This window comes from Lutjanus erythropterus, chromosome 15 (genome assembly GCF_056507025.1).
Source record: "Lutjanus erythropterus isolate fLutEry1 chromosome 15, fLutEry1.hap2, whole genome shotgun sequence".
Taxonomy (NCBI): domain Eukaryota; kingdom Metazoa; phylum Chordata; class Actinopteri; order Lutjaniformes; family Lutjanidae; genus Lutjanus; species Lutjanus erythropterus.
In genome coordinates this window covers 14822635-14842405 of record NC_139331.1, presented here as the reverse complement: position 1 = coordinate 14842405, position 19771 = coordinate 14822635, and the positions used below count along the sequence as shown (strand labels likewise).

Here is a 19771-nt window from a genome sequence, read left to right as displayed (position 1 = left end):
GCCGAAAAAAAGCAACTGAGCATGACAGAGGAAGCCTCGCTCTTTCTCAGTCTTTACAGTGACAAATAATTTGTTGGTGTATCAGTAGGCAGTCAGGAAGTAGTTGTGGGATTCTGCACACTGGCTGACAAAAGCTCTCATACCTTTAAAAGGATACAGCCACTGTTTGTTTTCCAGTGAGGCACAATGACTTTGTCTTGTGTCCTGAGATATTCAGTTAATATACTGAGTACAATGCACTGGAGCTGCAAAGATTACTCAATTAATCAATTAGTTGTCATTTAATTTCCAGCAAGTTTGATAATCAAATAATTTTTCTTTTTCTTTAAGAAAAAAAAATCCAAATCTTCTCAATTCAGATTCACAAATGTGTATATTTTGTGGTTTGTTTGATTCTCTACGACAGCAAACTGAATATTTATTTGTAGACAAAACAGAACATTTGAGGACGTCACCTTGGAATTTTGGAAACAGTGATCAACATTTTTTTTTTTTAGAATTTCTTGATATTTTATGAACAAATTGATTAATTAAGAAAATGAGCAACAGATTAATTGATAATAAAAATAATCATTAGTTGCATCCCTACACTGTATTATATTATAGGTAACAGGGAACCAAACATGAGCAGTCAGACAAATTTCAAACCAACCCTCATGTCAGTCAGACATATTTGGATGAGAAATCAAATTAACAATTACCCAGGTAGTACACGCTAATGTTCAGTGATGTATTATTACTGATTCGATGTGCAGTCACCTTCGGTTTGACCTTTGATTAAGTGCTCTAGATAATCTGGATAAACTGTGGTTTCACAAAACACCTTATAGAGAGATCCTTAAATGTGACACTTAAAGCTTAATTTCTCCTTGCTGAGGGACTTTCTCAGGTTGTTGCCTAGAATCATTTAGTCGTTTCCTCACTTTGCTTGCACTCATGCTTGTGATATCTGTGGATGTGAAATACTTCACCTGATACTGACTGGGGATAACAGGATTTATGGGAGTTTATTGGCAGAAATTCAGAATACAGCAGAAATGGAGTAGAACGTTCATAAGTATGTTCCCATTAATGAATAAATTCCTGAAAGGAAGAATCATTGTCGTTTTGTTACCTTAGAATGACCCATGTATATCTACAGAGGGCACGTGTTCTCGTTCATGATGTCTGCCATGTTGAACTACGACATTCTACAGTAGCCCGGAATGGACAAATCAAACACTGACTCTATACATTCCTGTTCCTGTTTTTTGCAAGTTTCACAGCTACTGTAGGTTCTCCTACATGTATGGAAGGGGAGGGTGAGAAGTGTTTGCAATTTACAAGCGCACTGCTAGATGCCAATAAAATGTACACACTGGTCCTTTAAGTTCAAGACCAAGATAAGAAAAAAATCAAATACTTTAGTTAACATTTGGAGAAGACTTAAGGGTTTGTGCTATTGTTTTTATCTTAATGACACCTTAACTTAGAAAGTCTTACCTAAAGGTGTTTTGTCCGACCTGCATAATAATCTGAGCGCTCATTTTCCTTGATTTGATGAGAATACTGTCAACAAACTGATATAAATGATGACCAAAACTCCAAAATTAAACTGAAGTTGTAATAAAGCAGAATAATCCTTTACATGTTGCACTTCCTGAAAAAAACTGCATCGTAAATTAAGGTTATTTTGCCCGCTAGTAAATCTTACTTGCAGTAACCTCCTGTATATATACTGTACATATTTTTAACGTGTGTATTTTATTCGTCCCTGTGTTTCAAGGTTTCTACATGTACATAGAGACATCCAGACCACGGAAGGAAGGCGACCAGGCCCGGCTTGTAAGTCCGTTTTTCAACGTAGCACCTAAAAACCCTTACGGTATCACCAACCCACCTGCCTACTGCTTCGGCTTCTTCTACCACATGTATGGAAAACACATAGGTAAGACTACATTACTCATATGCTTCATTGTCTGTATAACAAACTTCTCTGTTGCTCTTCGATTTAATCTGCCATATATCCCCTGCTGAAATCATCCCCTCAATTTATATTCATTGCTCAATAGTTCAGATGAAGAGTAGAATAATTACTCTCATTCTTTAAAGAATCTGTCACTGTTCTGTGCGTTTGGCTGCTTAAGCAGCAAAAGCAACTTCAAGTGGAACTCAAATTGCTTTGGCAGTTCACTGCTAAATGAAGGGGATGCACTCTTATCTGTGCGTAGCTAAATAACAGTCGATGAGGAAACAACACAACAAATTTCATTTACCAAAAAACAGCCTGTCATCAAGCATCTGCGGGACATCATGCCAGCTTTGAAACATAAATTGAGAGATGAGATTCTTGAAATTGTCGTCCGCCGCCCCCGTGTGAAACACTGTCGTCACGCTGAGACAAAAAAAGGGAGAACAGCAGCCATTTTTCCTGCGAGCAACACAATTTTAGTCATTTCAAGAGAGTTTGTCCCCGCGGTGAGTGCGGCAGGTAGTTTTGCACTTTTGTGTTAAAATTTCCTAAGTGCAGCTGTCAGATGTTTCAAGCACAAGAAATGTTTTTGCAACAAACCTTTTCAAAGGTGTGTGCACAAATCCTGGGCATTAGCTCTTACGTTCCTCTCTGAATGTAGATAACAACCTTGTATGGCCCATTTGAAGATGGCAGAGCAACTAAGGGATCACTCCATGGCTTACGTCTGACTCTTAGACTTCCTTCACTGGGGACCCAATCAGCCGACGGCGAGCACTCCTCCTCTGGGCGCAGGCTGTTTGTGTGTTTGTGCATTTGGGAGTGTTGAGCGAGATTGAATCTCGAGCACAAAAACAGCAAGCTTATACATTGTTGAAGGCCTCCAGTGGCGACTTTTCTGTCTCAGCTTCACCCCGTATCATTAGCTGCTGCACAGGTTCATTCAGGTGAGGGGGCGCCGTCGGGTGAGGCTGCAGGGTCAGCTGGGTTTCTTAGTTTGTTAGACGGCAAGCTGATGTTGTGCACTCACAGCACTGTAGAGAGCATTTATAATAGCAGTAAGGCATTCTATATTTTATAAGAATATCTATAACAAGTTTTTTTTTTTCAAATTTGTTTTGCACGTCACTATTTTCTAGACTAGAGGTTCTCAATTTTTCCCCTTACAATACAGAAAATATACCAGTGGCCCCTTTAGGTGTGTCCCTTGGAATAATTTGACATAAACTATTTTCTACCTTCTACTTATATTCCTACATAATAACAACTCAAGAGAAATGTATTAGAAAGACAATATACATGTATTAAAAATATTAGCACGTCATGTCAACACAGATTGCCCATAATACACACACACACTTCATTCTTACTATATTAAAGTAAATGTGCACTCTGATTATTTTAAATAATATACAATAAAACTACTATGTATAATGCTATGTATAATACTGTAGAAATAACAGGCCTAATAAAAAAAACATAAGAAGAGCAATAAAAGGCCTCGTCTGGGACTTGAATATAAATTAGAGAGTTGGTTTCCATCCAAGTTACCTAGCTAAAAAGTTATTAAAATGTTACACTATTTGCTAACTAGCTGAAAAGTTAAAACATATTATTTGCTTTCTAGCTGACTTAAGTTCCACCCCAGACTTCTATTTGAGAATCTATGGTCTAGACCACGGAGGGAGCTGCAAATGGATCGTACAGGAATTCTGCAATGATTCAAACCTGTTTAATCAGTTTTTATTTTAAGAGAAAATATGAATATGTCTCACAGATCTTCCAAGGCCATCAGTATCTCAGGTGACCAAAAGGTTTAGGAACTCTATACCTTCAATCTCCAGATATTAGTGGACCCTTTGTAAATCCCTTGAATGCCATCCAAACCAATGAAGCTCCCTGACCCTCCTGTGTTGGTGCATTTGGAACCTGACAGCCTTTTCCAGTCATCAACTTTCCAGCACTGGTGTGTGTTAGGTCACTGCACCATTGTGTGTTGTTGAATCATAATTTGAACTGGTTACTATGTGTTAACACCACAGATGTCTCCCATTTCTATCTCCTTCTTTCTATCCACCTCTAGCTAACATAAGTGTCGTTTGTTATGGACCATCAACTTTGACATTTCCACCTTTTTAAAAAAAAGCCCAGTGACTCTACAGCTTTGGCAGCTGTGATCTGGCATCCATGATTGTGACATGTTCAAAGTCAGAGCCCGTTCCCAGTGATCCGGTCGCATGCAAAGCTAAGTGTGGACATGAGGTTATGAGCACAGCAGCCTTGGAGCACACTTGGTGTGACATTTGAGTCTGACATGCATGGTGATGAGCATACGTTGCTCTCTGCCAGTCACTAAGATGTGCCAAAGTCCAAACTTTTCATACACAAAGGAACTTTAAAGCCCTGAAAAACTTTGGCACAAATATTAAATTTCTCTCAATAACAACAAAACATTTACAACTAATTAACCAGCAATCTCTGTTGAAGTTGTATTGATTAAGTTTTACAGGCAAAAATTCAGGTAATTTGTCATCAGTTTCTGATTAAAGTATTGATCAATCTTGATTAGTGCATCAAAGTACATGACATCACCTTCCCAGCTGTGGCCCAATCACTTCCAACCAGTGAGAAAAACACAGAAAAAGAAAAAAACAAAAACAGAGCTCTCTCATGTGTAATGACTGACACTGCTCAAATTTTGGCAGATTATTTGTGAATCTGTGACCTTATCGATTGTCTGCAGGGTCTTTAAAAAAAAGAAGTGTCATAAAAATATCCATTTAGCTAAAAATACTACTCATGTACAAGTATATTTCAGTCAACAAAAAACAAATAAAAGAATTAAAAAAAAGACTGTTTAACAAATAAAGACAGAAGAAGAGAGCAGTGATTGTGAAAAAGCTAAAAGTGGAACGGGGAGCTGTGGTTTTGTGCTCATTAAACGTGGACTTGACGTTCAATAAACTGTGAAATCACTACAGGCTGGCAACGCTTCTCTCCTCTCTTTTGACTAGATGTTTACAGCGAGCATTTGGCAGCATTTACCTCAGTATTCTAGTGAGACTGGTGGTATCAGCACCATCTCCTCCCTCCACCTGCTTCGCCCTGAGCTTCTGCTGGACCTGCTGCTCCAACTACAACCCACTCAGCTTTCTCTCTTCTTCTTTCTCTCCTGTTTTGAGTGCACAAACTTTTATATGAGCTGTGTTATCTTTTCTGAATCTTCTGTCTACTGTTATTTATTTCCCTTTGAACTTTGTTAAATGACTTTCATTTGCATTAATAATATAAATACCTCAGTTGGAGGTAAACTGCTGCATAAATAAGTGTTTTGGATTTTTGTTATTTTATAAATGAGCTTTTTTATGCAGCATCACATTTGTTTTTTCACCAAATTTGAACGCTGACCTCCAGCTGGTGAGCTCTCCTGGCTATCCAGTGTAATCCTTTCATTGGATCATTATGAATAACCAGAAAATTGTTTTGAGAAATTGTGAATTGTACAAAATGTACTGTATCTCACTTGTGTTTTGGTAGTGGTAGACAACTCAACGGCAAATATCTCCCTGAAAATAAAATAGAGCTTAATCAATATGGAGATGCTTACTTACACAAGTTAAGGTACATTAAAAAAAAATAATTGATTTGGGAGCGGCTGTTTAGCTCAGTTGGTAGAGCGTCCACCACATGGAGGCTGTCAGTCCTCTACAGCGGCTGCTGGTTCAACTGCTGCCTGTGGCCCTTTGCTGCGTATCATCCCCTCTCTCTTCACCCCCCTTTCCTGTCTGCTCTTCAGCTGTTCTGTCAAATAAAGGCAAGAAAAACCCAAAAAACATAATTAAATAAATAATAATAATAAATTTGAGCGCTGTAAGGACTTTCAGCTGCTCTGTATACCTTAAAGGGACAGTTCACTCCCGAACCAAAATACAGATTTCTGTTATTTATCCATCTAAATGTTTTTGATGTGAGTTGCTGAGTTTTGGAGATGTCGGCTGTAGAGATTTCCGCCTTCTCTCCAGTATAATGGATAATAATGGATATAATGGATTTGAAGAATCAAAACCCCAGTGTCTCTTTTCAAGAGTCATGCCCCAGAACATAATGAATAGATTCTAGTGCGTGAAACTGCTCACAACAAGGGCTGTGGATTATTTTGAGCATCCGGGTCATGATTTTTGGAAAGAGACACTGGTTTAGAATTTTTCCAGTGCTTTTTTGTTTTTGGTGCTGGGAGCAACACAGGACTTGTGTCATTTAGTTCCATTATATTTGAGAGAAGGCAGGCATCTTTACAGCCAATATCAATAACTTGCACCAAAATAGTATAGATGGATGAACAGCACTACAGGTCAGAAGAGAAACATCTATTTTTGATTTTGAGGTGAACTGTCCTTTTAACATGACATTGTATGCTAGCTAGCTAAAAAGTTAACAAAACATTACATTGTTGTCTAGGAAGGTAAAAAAAAAAAAGTTAGCATACTCATGTTGGCTCAGCAGAGAAGCTCTAATTTCTCCTCCTTTAAGAGAAACTCATTGACTGAATTAATGGAGCAATATGGCCAAATAATAGAAGATTAAAAAACGGACAGCAAGATAGTAAGGAAGAGAGACTGTCTGTAAATAGTTGGCAGATGGTTTTAACAGATCAACTGGAGTGAAAGAAAGAAGAGATGCATCAGAAAACTAGATCTGTCTCTTAACTTTATTAGAGAAGACAAAAAGATTGTTTTGCTCTATTTGTGTGCTGTAGTTGCTCGTTTTAAAGGGAGACTTAGATTTTAGTTTGTCTTCATTTTAAGATAGTTTTAAAGATTGGTGCAACATAATTTAAAGTTAAACCACAATTCAGTCAGGTGTAACTCAGCCTCAGATTTAAATATTTTAAATATTAGAGTTTTATATTTTGTGTGAACAGACTCTTTAAGCTTAACACTGAGTTGACAGCAGAACTCCATAGGGTCTGAAATGTAGCCAACCTACTTTTCACCTGTCCTCAGAGGAAAGGCCAGTCGGAAGCGTCCAGGTGGGGGGCTGGACCAAACATCTGGAGAGGTGGAGGCGAGGGGAGGTGGAGAGAATGTAAGGATAGAGGTGTTGGAGGGCAACTCAGCGGGGAGATGAGAGCTCCTCCGGCTCCCTGCCGAGGTTGAGTAGGCCGTGACATTTCCAATTTGCTCAAATTGATCGCCAGCCAGACCCTCTCTTCCCTGCCCTCCCCGTCTGTGGTGAAGCCCATGCCCAGACTGTGGCGTGTTATGATGAATGGGCTAAATGTCAAGGACTTGAAACCCAGCTCAGATCCTCCATAGCTACGCTCCATTTAGTATTCTGCCTCTCCGGCCGGGAGAGAAATTCGCCCCTGAGCTTAGGAATGTTTGTTTGCGCTGTTTTTCAACTCAGAGAACTGAGTGCTTGTGACAAATGGTGCAAATAATGTATGCTTACTTTACATTTTCCCTTACTGCAAAGCAGAGAAGTTTGTCGTTTTATTTAGTTGAAGGCTTTTTCATATTTAGATCTGTGAGTCACAAAGCCGTCAGAGGTGGCAGAGAAATCCTGGGAGTTTGATGCTCTTTGGGACTGTGCTGCTGAGGTGAGTCACAGTCGAGTTGTGGCACAGCAGCGCTGAGGGCCAGAATCAGTCGATAAGGAGTTTCGCCTACACACTGATGAGAACAGTGGCACAGGCTCAAAGAAACTCCTCCGTAGTTAGCTAGCGGGGGGATACCTGAGACAAGGTCACACTTAATTACTGAAGCGCACATCAAAGTTTGCCTTTGGAGCCCGTGTCGCATTTGTTTATAGGATTAAGTCTCCGGCAAAGCACACCAAGCAAGACTGTTTTAAGCCTGACCTTCTGAGAAGCAATGGAGTCATCCTTTCATTAGCAAGGAGGGTGGTACTGCACCTCAATCCCACTCTCTCTTGTCCTCACTACATAATTGAAAAATGTCCAGAAGCTATTTCTCACTTCTCACCAGACTCACATTCTTGTCTTCTCAAATCTTTTTAAATTTCACAAGATATCTCTTTAAATAGAAAGGTACTTCAAAGAAAAAAACTGAATATGTCTTTGCTCAGGATGTGATGACACTGACATAACCACCTACATTGCAACGAGTTCAAAGAAACTGTAAGGCAGCCAGCTCAGCAAGAATCCTGACATGAGTAGATAGCTGGCTAGTATTGTTGTCAAAAAATACTGTCATATTACATGTCCTCTTTTTATCAATCATACCACTGACATTAATAAAGATGGACGACGTGTCTCCACTTAATCCCACTGCACAAAAATGAAACAAAAATATCCTGCGCTGCCATCTTGCGCTCTTGACACCATTTGGAGTCAGTTGCACAGTACTGATCGGGGTTGGAGCCACGTTTTCGAGTTCCTGCCCACACAGCCAGCCAACTTAATTTCAAGCAGGGCTTAGCTGTCAGCCATGATGTGAAACCTGCTTTTTTATGCCATCAAAATAACTAATTAAAACCAGAAAATGAACACTTCAGCAAACATCAGCATGATAAGAACTACCTAAAATGACAGAAACCATCTTTGAGAAAAAATTATTTGATGCGTAATTTGATGTTTTAGTGGGCCCCTGTCCAATCTGCTAACATGGAGGGGGCGGGGTTTGACAAACCGTCACATTGTTTGCTAGCTATCTACAAAGTCAACAGACCATTACGTTGTTTGCTAGCTAGGTAAAAAGTCCGTTAACCAAGATAGCCAACTCATGATGGCTCAGGAGAGAAGCTGTAATTTCTTGCCTGTTAAAAAAAATCTTGTCGGCTGAATTAATGGAGCAACGTGGCCAAATAATGGAACAACAAAAAAAACAAGGCTTCCTGGCAACAACTTGCAGACTGTTTGAACAGACCAACTGGAGTGACAGAAAGAAGAGACTGTCTCTTAACTTTCTTAGAAAAATGTATTATTTTGCTCAGTCCATCTCAAAAAGGCAGCCATTTTAAAAGTTAAACTGCCTCAAGTGTAAGTTTTAAGAGTTTAAACTGGAGTTTAATTTGGTGCAGTAGAATTAGATTTAATCTAGATTTAGAATAGAAGCTAAACTGAAGTTGCAGTAATTTTAGTTTGACCTCTGTCCCATCTCTTTACATGGAGGAGGCAGGGTTTATGACCTATACTGCAACCAGCCAGCAGGGGGCAATGGAGATGTTTTTGCTTTACTTTTAGGGAGCTGTTATGTTGTCCATCCTTTCATTAGCAGGGAGCGTGGTACTACTCTCTGCCCTACTCTCTTGCCCTCACAACATAATTAAAAAACTTCCTCGAGCTAATTCTCACATTTCATCATCCGCACATCCTTCTCGCCTCATATCTTTTTAAATTTCACAAGTGTCTGCCACAGGTTAAAAAAAAAGAGGTACTCCAAAAGAATATACAGCATATGCCTTTGCTCAGGATGTGATGACACTGACATAACCACCTACATTGCGATGGAGTTCAAAGAAACTGTAAGCCAGCCAGCTCAGCAAGAATCCTCCTACATCCTAAACACTTCAACGGGAGATGAAACCGCAGGTCATGTTGCGTACAAGAGCTCATCTCTCACTGGAGATTGTGCTGTCGTTGGGGAAAGTGTATACCGTGCTGATGAGAGAGCACGAGCGGGGACGTACGGCGCTGCTCCCCCTCGTTTCCTCGTGTTGTTTCGAAGGGAGTTGTGCAGTAATGAGGCACCTTGCTGAGGCAAAGATGCTTCAGAAAAGCGAGGTTGCTGTCGTGGTCGCTGCTGTTGTCGCTCACCAGTTGTGTCAACGCAAAGGTGCTGCTTTCCATACATGTGAAATTCACTTGACTTCAGAGCGGTAGTCCTGCTGGGCCTCGCTATGGTGTCAATGCTAACCTGATTTGGGTCTTTGGATGCTGCTCCTGCTGGCCCACTGCTGAAGGATACTGCTCTCTCTCTCTCTCTCTGTCTTCCTGCATGACGAAGAAGAAAACTAACACAATCGGTGTGTTTGGAGAGGAGGGTAAAGTGGTTGCACTCGGTGTCATCATCTGACAGTTTTATATCAAAGCCTAGGGCCAGACAAGAGGTCCCACTGAGGGGAGTCTTCAATTCAGACCTGGTATATAGTCTATTCTGTCTCAATAAGAGCCAGTATTACTATGTTATTCTAAGGGTTATATATGAATTCAGCTGAAATGGATTTGTGATATTGCATTTTCAAATGTTGAGTTGGTTTCAACAGAGACATCTAGTAGTTTCTCCTGCGCTGTGAAAATAAGATATTTGTTTTGAAACTGTTAGTGTTCAGGCTACTTTAAAGTTAAAAGCCTAGGATCAAGGAGTTTTTAACTGGTTATGAAACAGTCTCAATATAATAATGATGCCTCTTATATGACCTACATGAGCAAACAAGACCATCCATGAAAAGACTGTCTTTTTCTATTTCTGTAGAGTTGTTGTTAATGCCTGCCACCAGCTTAGATCCTCCATAAAATCAGATCAGATACAGTGAGATGCATGTTATTCAGTTAAAAAGAGGTCGGCAGTGATTTTTAGATCATTTTACTTTTAATGTTTTGATGATTATTTATTTTTTTTGTGGTTATGGCAGTGGAAACACTACAACCACTGAGGCTTTCAAAATCAGAAAAATATGAAAGTTCCCTGCAGTAGCTTTAAAATTTTAGGTTGAATGAATTTTGAATAAAAAGTTGAGATAATTTTGTAATAATTCAAAACAAATAAACTTTTTTTCTCAAATAAACTTGATATTAATTCAGTTCAGTAGTTGGGAAAATATGGTCAGTAAACTTTAGATATTAAGTTGAACCAACAACTCTTCGGTCACACTGAGTTTAAAGATTCAGTTCTTCATTTCTTTGCACAGTTCATTCATTCAACTCATAATTTCAAGTCAGAAGACGTCTAGTTAGAAGTTCTGAAAATAAATACTGCAAATTTTAAGTTTAATTAAGTTGAAAAAGTAAAACTTATATACGCATGTTAAGTTAAAGAGAAAAGATTAGCTGATTCCAATCAGATTTTTTGACCAATAAGTTGAGGTTATTTTGTAATACTCAGAACAAGAAACTTCTATTCAGATAATTTTGATATTAATTCAGTTGTACTTGAGAAAACATGTTTGATAAACTTAAGATATTAAGTTGAATCAACAACTCTTCACTCAGGCCGACAAACATTACAAACAAATTTGATTTCCATTTACATTTTCTCAGTTTGAAGAGTCGGTTCTTCATTTCTTCAGTATAGTTTCATTCATTCAACTCATCAATTCAAGTCAAAAGAGAACTGATGTGTATAAGTTGTGAAGTGCTCTGAAAATAAATAGTAGAAATTTTAAGTTTAATTGACTTTTATAAATATAAATTGTATATTTATATTAAGCTAATGAGAAAAGATCAACTGATTCCACTAAATTGCTGTAAGATTTTTTTAAGTGTGTGCCAAAGCAAAAATGAAAATAGAAGTTGGACTGAGCAGAAATAGTTTGAAACTAATGATAAATTAGGTGGGAACTGTTCTCCACAGGGAAAGTATTTACACTCACCAAAAATTCTCATCACACGTCTCCCATTAGTGATAATTAATTTGGATTAATATGAGCTAGAGAATAATTTATTATTGCTTGCAGAGACCCAACTTAATAAATGTATCAACTCATATGACCTGAGTTTCACCTTTGCTACCACTCGGCTCCGCTCCGAATGCAGAGGAATACATAAATTTGAAAGGCAGGAGACAGATGAATATTAAACTTAAAACGTCTAGATCCAATTTCATCTCAAATATAGGAGTAGATTTACTACAGAGCAGATGCATCATTGCAGTGAACACACTTTTATCATTTTTCTATAAACTTCTTAATGCCATGAAGTTCTTACCAAGGTAAAGTTTTTGATCTAAATGATTAGGGCTACACTTTTTAGGTTCGACATACAAGACGTCTGGAGCAAAAGGTTTGTCGAGATCAGGAGTTCTCAACCTTTTTTTGCACTGCAGTCTGTTTTTCTATTTTTTTATTCTGATAATGTCTCTATTTATTCTCTCAAAACACAAATAAACCTTGATATGAGTTAGATAATGACAGAGAGAAACGAGAGTGCACAGGAGAGTGTGTGGGTGTGCATAAAAACAAAAGTAAACAGAAACTTTATTCGGTCTGTATTTCATCATGCTTGCTTATTAAATAACCAAAATGAATACAGATCTCTCCGCTACACTTTGGTGCTCTTCTCACACACATTTCATGCACTGCTGAACGCTAAAAGGTGTTGATGACTAAGTGGTTACCTCGAGTAATGATGACCTACTTACAGTAAGTTAAATATCTGTATGAAAATGAGGGAAAATGCAGCACAGACAAACTAGTTAGTTACTGCAAAAAGCCTATACTATAGCACCAGGTTAAATTGTATTATTAATTATATTATCATTTAACTTTACAATTTATATTGATTTCACACAACCCAGAAGCATATATGTAGATTCACAGTTTTTGAAAAGCGCTGAAAACACTATGTCGCCCGCTCTGTTTTATACCGACTGCTGAGTCCTCACTCCTCTTAACTGGCCGGTAAGATCCACAAGTCATCAACAACTGGTTTGACCTCTTCGGCTGCTGCTGTGTGTTGCAGTTATGCATCTGCACGGTTCGCCATATTTGAGCTTTCAGGCTCGGCTTGTACAGGGGTTTCCAAACGTTTTCATATCAAGGACCCACACAACAGATGCATAGTAGACCACAGGCCATTAATGTGAGAGTTTTTTGTTTTTTTCATTTATTTTTGTAGGGTTGAAAATGATAAAGTCTTCTTCGTAGTCAATCAATGATCAAACTAGGATAGGACTGCGACTGAAGGTTATTTTCCTTGTCTTTCTATCACTTTCTCAATTTATCAATGAGTGGTTTGTCACATACAACGTCAGAAAATGGTGAAAAACATTGATCATTCTTTCCCAAAGCCCAAGGTGATGTCCTCAGATGTCTTGTTTTGTCCACAGCCCAGTGATTTTCAGTTGAATGGCATAGATGGGTAAAGAGACCAGAAAATATTCACATATAGAAGCTGAAATGACAGTACGTGGACATTTTTTTCTCAAAGAAAAAGACTCAAAGCAATTAATTAATTCTCAAAATAGTTGGTGATTAATGTAATAGGTGACAAGTAATCAATTAAGCACCTAATTGTTGTAGCTCTAAACTATGATCACTGTAAGTTACAATCAATCAAAATGGCTGAACCTATTTCTTTGAAAACAGCTGTACTAGTGAACAGAGATGAGATTCAGATAACACTATAAAACTAATATTAACTGAACTGATTCTCATGAAATTTATACTATAGTAGAGTATTATAGTTGAGTAATTTAGTATAGTTTTGTATAGTGTAGTTTTATATAGTATGGTGTAGTAATACTGTATTTTATAGTACGGTGTAGTATAGTATAGTATAGTATAGTATAGTACAGTATAATATAGTATAGTATAGTAAAGTATTATATAGTGTGGTATAGTATTGTATAATATAGTATAGTTTACTATAGTATAGGATAGTAGTAGTAGTAGCAGTATGGTGTATTATAGTATAGTATTGTCTAGTGTAGTATAGTGTAGTATGGTATGGTGTAGTATGGTATAGTATAGTATATTTTACACTATACTGTACTATACAAACAGTTTATTCAAATCTCAGCTCTGCATTGCATCTTGCAGCTGTGGGGTCATTACAGTAGATGCTTCATCATCTGTTGCCTGGCGGAGATCTGTACTCTAATCAGTGCACTCTTCTTGTTACACATTTATTGTAATCATGTTTGTGTCTGTGTGCTGACCTCCACGTGTGACTGACTCTCTCCTTCACGCAGGAACACTAAACGCCTTCCTAAAGCAGAAGGGCCAAACAACCTCCGAGGGTCCTGTGTGGTCGCTAAGTGGTAACCAAGGTGAACGCTGGAAGCAGGCCAAAGTAAGCATCCATCCGACAGCATCCTTCCAGGTGAGACCAAAAAACTTAATCAATCCAATACGCGGCAGCACTCCCCCTTGTTGCCCTCTATTTTCTTCTGCGACTGTGTTTGTATGGTGAAGTATTAGTTTTCTCGGGGGCTGCATATTGATGTAGCACTTCACCAGCCTCGATATTAAGCAGAGAAGTGGACTGGATCCATAGACAGTGTTTGCTGTTGAGAAAGCAATATCACTCACGCTTTGCCATCAGGAAGCCTAATCTTTGTGAGTAGCGAATATAGAACTGCAATATTCTCCATCATTTTTACGGCGGCAGTTGTGGAAAGTAATTATAGTTTCAGCTGCACTTCTGTTTTTTTTTTTGTTCCCACTCTCACATCTAACTGCTCTAACACCACAAGCATCCTCAATTCTTACAGCTAATTGTCTTGTTTTTGTGCTCTATTAAGGCTGAACATTTAATAAGCTAAAACTTGTTTTTCTCTTTGCAGGTGGTACTTGAAGGTATCCGGGGACCAGGCATCGAGGGAGACATTGCCATCGATGATGTCACACTGGAGGAAGGGGAGTGTCGAGACCCACCGCCCAGTGAGTAGCGCCACGTCTCTGCCTCCTCCATTCCCCTCTCGTGTCCCTCTTATCTGAGCTGCGGGGCTCTCGCTCTGCCTCGCTGGACAAGGTTGAGATTTACGAGAGGGGATCTAATCTTAGACAGTTGCCAGCATTGAACTACCGTCTCACGGGGGAAAACACGGTTGCCGTGGCAACAGTGTTGTAATCACATGAATGATAGCCACGCCGGCTGAGTGGAGCACTGTAATTGCGCTGCAGGAACAAACAGACAGAAGGCAAAAGCAGAAAACAGGACACAGAAAATGGCCTGCAATTGACAAGGTGACATTGGTAGGCAGGCAAACGCTTCATTCCTGCTATTTATGGTTGGAGGGAAATTATTGTCACAAGCTTTATCAACATAGACATCCCTTTAACATACAAGGAATCGGGGTTATCTATTTTCATTTTCATGTCAGTGGTGGAAAATAACCGGCCATCTGAAAAGAAAATCAGAGTCAGTGATGTTATCTATTTATTACTGCAAGATTTGATTAGTCATTTGGATCCATTATGATTCATAGCGACAAAATTAATTCATTTTAATGTTGTAGGAGTGGTCGTCCAGTACAAGAGTTATGCAATTCAGTCTCACATAAATCTTGCATGATCTTATGTGATGCAAGAGGGAAAGATTAACAATCGAATAGTTTGATATTTTTGAGAATACATTTAATCATCTTTTTGTCAAGAGATATATCAGAAGGCTGATACCACTCTCATGTCTCTCTGTAAAATATGAAACTGTTGCCAGGAGATGGTTAGCTTAGCTTAAAGACTAAAAGCAGGTTACAGCTAGCCTGGATCAGTCCAAAGGTAACCAAATGTGCCAGCCAGCACATCTACAGCTCACTGTTTAGGTTTTCTTCTTTAATTGTGTTTGTAGAAAAATCAAAGTGAAAAAAGTCAATTTGTGGTTTTAAGAGGATTTATGTGCTAATGCGCTTCCTGGATTCCAGCAAGTCACTGCTCCAAGCCAAGAAAGGTACTGGGAAAAGTTATCCATCAGTGCTGTCTGCCAGAAAGCCTTTCTCCCAGGGAGGCTTTAGGAAGTGAGGTGACATAGTGTAAAGAGCATTTAAGTGTAGGGAGCAGGTTGTGCAAATGAGAGAAGTTAGCCCTCAAATCCCTCTGCCAGAAAGGGCTTTGTAACACACGAATAACGGAATATTTTAACCCAAACCAAGATCTTTTGCTACACTTAACCAAGTACTTTTGTTGCCTAAAACCGAACCTGCTCGCAATGTGGACACTCTTTACAGTGTCAACTGACTTTTTTATGCTAAGCTAACTAAGCTATATTTATTGCACATATACAAGAGTGGTAATGAATGGTATAGTCATCTGAATTTCTGCAAGAAAGTGACACACAAACACACAAGTCTCTTTGCATGTCATGTATGTTTGTGTTTTATTATTTGGAGTACATAAAAACAATAGCACCCATTATTTCCTTCCTTTCCTTCTTGCTGTGCAGATCTCAGCGCCACGGCTCCATCTACACCCTCCCATATATGCCTGTTATGCGTCACCTTGGTGATGACCCTGCTGGAAGGTCAGAGGTGACCCTTCTCTCTGTCATCTTAGAGACGAATATTCAGACCCACCGTCTGTGAACTATACCCTCGGCATCCAATCACCAAAGATTCATGCATCCTGAAAGCAGCAGGGGACCCCTGACGGACCACGGAGGGACTGAAATCCATGCGAGAGAGAAAAAATAGTGATAAAAAAGTTACACAAAAAGTAATAAAGAAGATGCGCTAATTTTTTAAAGAGACCTCTTTTCCAGAAAAACACCCCTCGGTGCAGGACTCGGGACATCTTTACGAGCACAAAGACAGGTGGGCGATGAATAAGCCTGGACTTTGGCGAAAGAGTTCACAAGCGTCGAGGGAGGACAGTTTGTAAAGCACAAGAACAATTTTATGAAGTCATGAAAATATCTTTGGAAGGCGGCGGAATATAGACACTGCTGACTTTTTGAAGAGGAAGTAACATTTTCCCTGGTTACAAATACATGGAATCAGACCTTTCTCTGTGTATCTTTATCTTCATCTTCTTGCACCAGATGCCAATCACCGACACTTGTTTTTCACTCTGGCCCAGCCTCACGTCACTCCTTGGCATTTCTTTATCTGCTTGGTGCTGTACTGTAGAAAAACAAGGACTCTGGCAACATTTAGTTCTGTCTGCTTACTCCCCCCTGTAGCTGCCTATGTATCTTTTTAACACTGTGCTCACGAGTCCAAGTGGCCAACCGACGGTATGGTGGCAGAACAAAACAATGCGGAGGTGTAGACAGCCTGACTGGAGGGCAGAGAGGAGCTGAAATGAGAGGGAGAGGTGGAGAGGGAGCAGAGGAGAGTTGAGGAAGAGATGAGGGACAGGCAGAGAGTAGAGAAGGGTCCGATTAGCGAGGCCTGACTCGAATATTCAGTCAGCGGTCTGCCTGTGGAACAGAAGCCACTTTACTTTCTGCCATGAAACAAAGTGCCTTCAGATTACAAACCGAATCGTGAGCCTGGGTGTTAATCAACATCGGACACATCTCTGTTCATGTTTCCTCTGATGGGCTATTTTCTACATGTTTCTTTTGCCCCACAAGTGCTGATGGGAGGGCATGCGTGTTCAGAGGGAGTATGGGGGTTGTGCTACACCCGGATTTAACTCCTGATGGGACTTGTCTGTGTGTCTGCGTGCGTGCGTGAGTGTGTGCGTGTGCGTGTGTCTGTGTGTGTGCATGCGCCAAAGCCTATGCCTATGCCTACGCGTAGTTCAATGTGAGGGCAGTGCTGGCAGACCAGGTTTGGAAACAATTTGGATAAAAACGGCGGCATCAGTGAAAGTGAGGCTCTGGATCTTTTTGCAGAAAGACAGTTTAAGATCATACAGGAGGATAAAGACATTTCGTCGACTCTCTCTTCCCATATTTCTCCTTCCCTGCGGGTGAGCATTTTTTAACAAAAAGAAAAGAACAACTGCTGAATAAAACATTGCGTTGTACAGGGAGGAGAGTAGGAACTTTGGGACTGCAGGCTCTTCATTAGGGCGATACGCCTCGCCCTCTATCCTCCACCATTTATATGGAACAATATGAGAATAAAAGATAATAATGACCATAATAATAGTCATGATATTTTATTACTCTAGCGAGAATGTTTCTCTGCTTTTACACAAACTGTGAAGATTGACTGTGGAAGATCTACCTGAGACCATAACCTTAACCAGCGGGGTTTTTAAAAAATGTATTGTAAAAAAGAGAAAATAAGAAAATGAAAAATTCCGTTCATTGTTGGTTATGACAAAAATGTTTTGAGGACTTGTGTCTTGTTTCTTATTTTTTCTGTTGAAGATGACTTAACTTCCTTTTCCCTTCTTGTTGTCTCCCTTTGCATTGCTTAAGTATCAAAGCTGACGGAAGCATAAGAAGTAAACCAATTTGGTAACTGTATAACTTGTAAATGTTAAAGAAGCTCTATTCAAAGGTTTATGATAAATGTTTTATGTTGGAGTACAGGAAGCACAACATACAGTTTAAGGTCTCAACATATAAAAATCCATTTTATATTTCTCCACGCATACGTGACCTACTCCCACTGGCTTTTCAACACTCTGAAACAAGTCCACGGTTAACAGCAGATTGAGCATTTTTTTTACTCGTGACATTCATATTTATAGTGCAACCAGAACACTAAAGAACCCAAAGGGAACCCAGTCACGAGTATAAATGAATTCTTCATGAGTGGGTTAAAGGTTCAGTTTGGTGTTGTGGTTGTTCAGCATATGTAGCCTCTCCAGTGGAAGCCTGGGTTGGTCCGAGTGGGTCATGTACATGTGTGAACATAAAGCTGTGTACAATAGGTGTGATAAGAAACTGATACATGTAAAGATGATAAATATGCTAAGCAAAACAGAGCAGAATGATGAGCATTTCAGGGCATCCTTACAATATCATTATGGTCTGTCTGTATGATGTTGTTACAGAGACATAATCACTGCTGTTATCTGCTATCCATTCCTGTCCTTTTTTTTTTCTTCTCTTTCATTTCTGTGTTTTGTTTTGTTTTTTATTTCCGTGAGGCCCAGATCACAATGAATGTAAATGGAGTTCTGGGGGGAGTTCTTTTCTTACAGTCTTACTAGATGTAATGTTTTACTAAAACATGTTTTTTTGTGTGTGTGCGTGTGCGTGTGCTTTTGATGATGAGAACTTTCAGACTTTCATAGGTTGTTTTGGACACATCATGAACATAAAGTTCGTCCGACTTTGACACGATTTCCAAAAATATAAGCTCAGATTTAATAACCATTAGCTAGCCGTTACACTATATCCTCCTGCGGTATAGTAGGTAAAGAAAAAGTGCCAAAGTGCCCTGTGCAGTCGTTACTGTTACTGAGTATGGATTTGAGTTCCTTGAGATATTTTGGTAATTGTTTCTTTTACACACGGAGCACCTGGTCAGATCATGACGACAATACGAAATCCTCAAGTAATAGTAACTACACCTCGAAGTACATGAATGAGTATAAATTACAGCTGGATTTGAATGAAAAAAATGCCTTTGGTAGCACTTTTCGTCTTTTTTTAAAGCAGTAGTTTCACATTTTGGGTTTTCTTGCTGAAAACCCGTTAGCTTAGCTTAGTATAACAGCTAGCCTGGTTGTGTCTGAAGGGAACAAAATCCACATATCAGCACCTCTAAAGCTCACTAATTCACACTTTATATTTTCCATCTTTAAGTCATACAAAACCTAAATAATAAAAAGGACAAGTTTAATGGGGATTGTCTCCACAAGTCTGCCAGACAACTTGCAGAGAGTTTTGTCATGCTGCTCTGTTTTGCATTCACAGATGATGAATGTGACGGACACATTATGTCTGGCTGTATGTTGGAAAGTACGAATGCCGTATACAAACAAACAGAAATGATGTCACTAAGTTTATGTCATGTAAACGCTGCAATTTTAATCTGAAGATGTTGAGCAGTTAATATTGCATATTTAATTAATGCTAGCTAGCTTTAGCTAACAAACTAACACCAGAGAGAACTCTTGACCAAATATTATATCACAAAACAAAGTGAGAAAGTAAATATGAAAATATATCTTCTTGTTCTTAACGTGGCCACAACGAGAGCTCCTGTCCATACAGCCAAACATAATGTGTCCGTCACGTCCATCATCTGTAAATGAAGATCCCTGAGCAAGGCAGCAGTCTGAGCACATCTTAAT

The 19771-nt window shown here is 39.2% G+C and overlaps 1 protein-coding gene across 1 annotated transcript in view; it reads left to right on the top strand.

Annotated features, from left to right (window-relative positions):
• Nucleotides 1–17847, top strand: part of LOC146314177 (MAM domain-containing glycosylphosphatidylinositol anchor protein 2) — a 254799-nt gene extending 236952 nt beyond the window's left edge. The window contains exons 15-18 of the mRNA XM_084737373.1: nt 1766–1927; nt 13822–13952; nt 14416–14512; nt 16014–17847. Coding sequence (XP_084593499.1) covers nt 1766–1927; nt 13822–13952; nt 14416–14512; nt 16014–16102 — 479 coding nt within the window. The 3' untranslated portion in view covers nt 16103–17847. The remainder of the gene's footprint in view (nt 1–1765; nt 1928–13821; nt 13953–14415; nt 14513–16013) is intronic.
• The last annotated feature ends 1924 nt before the right edge of the window (nt 17848–19771 follow it).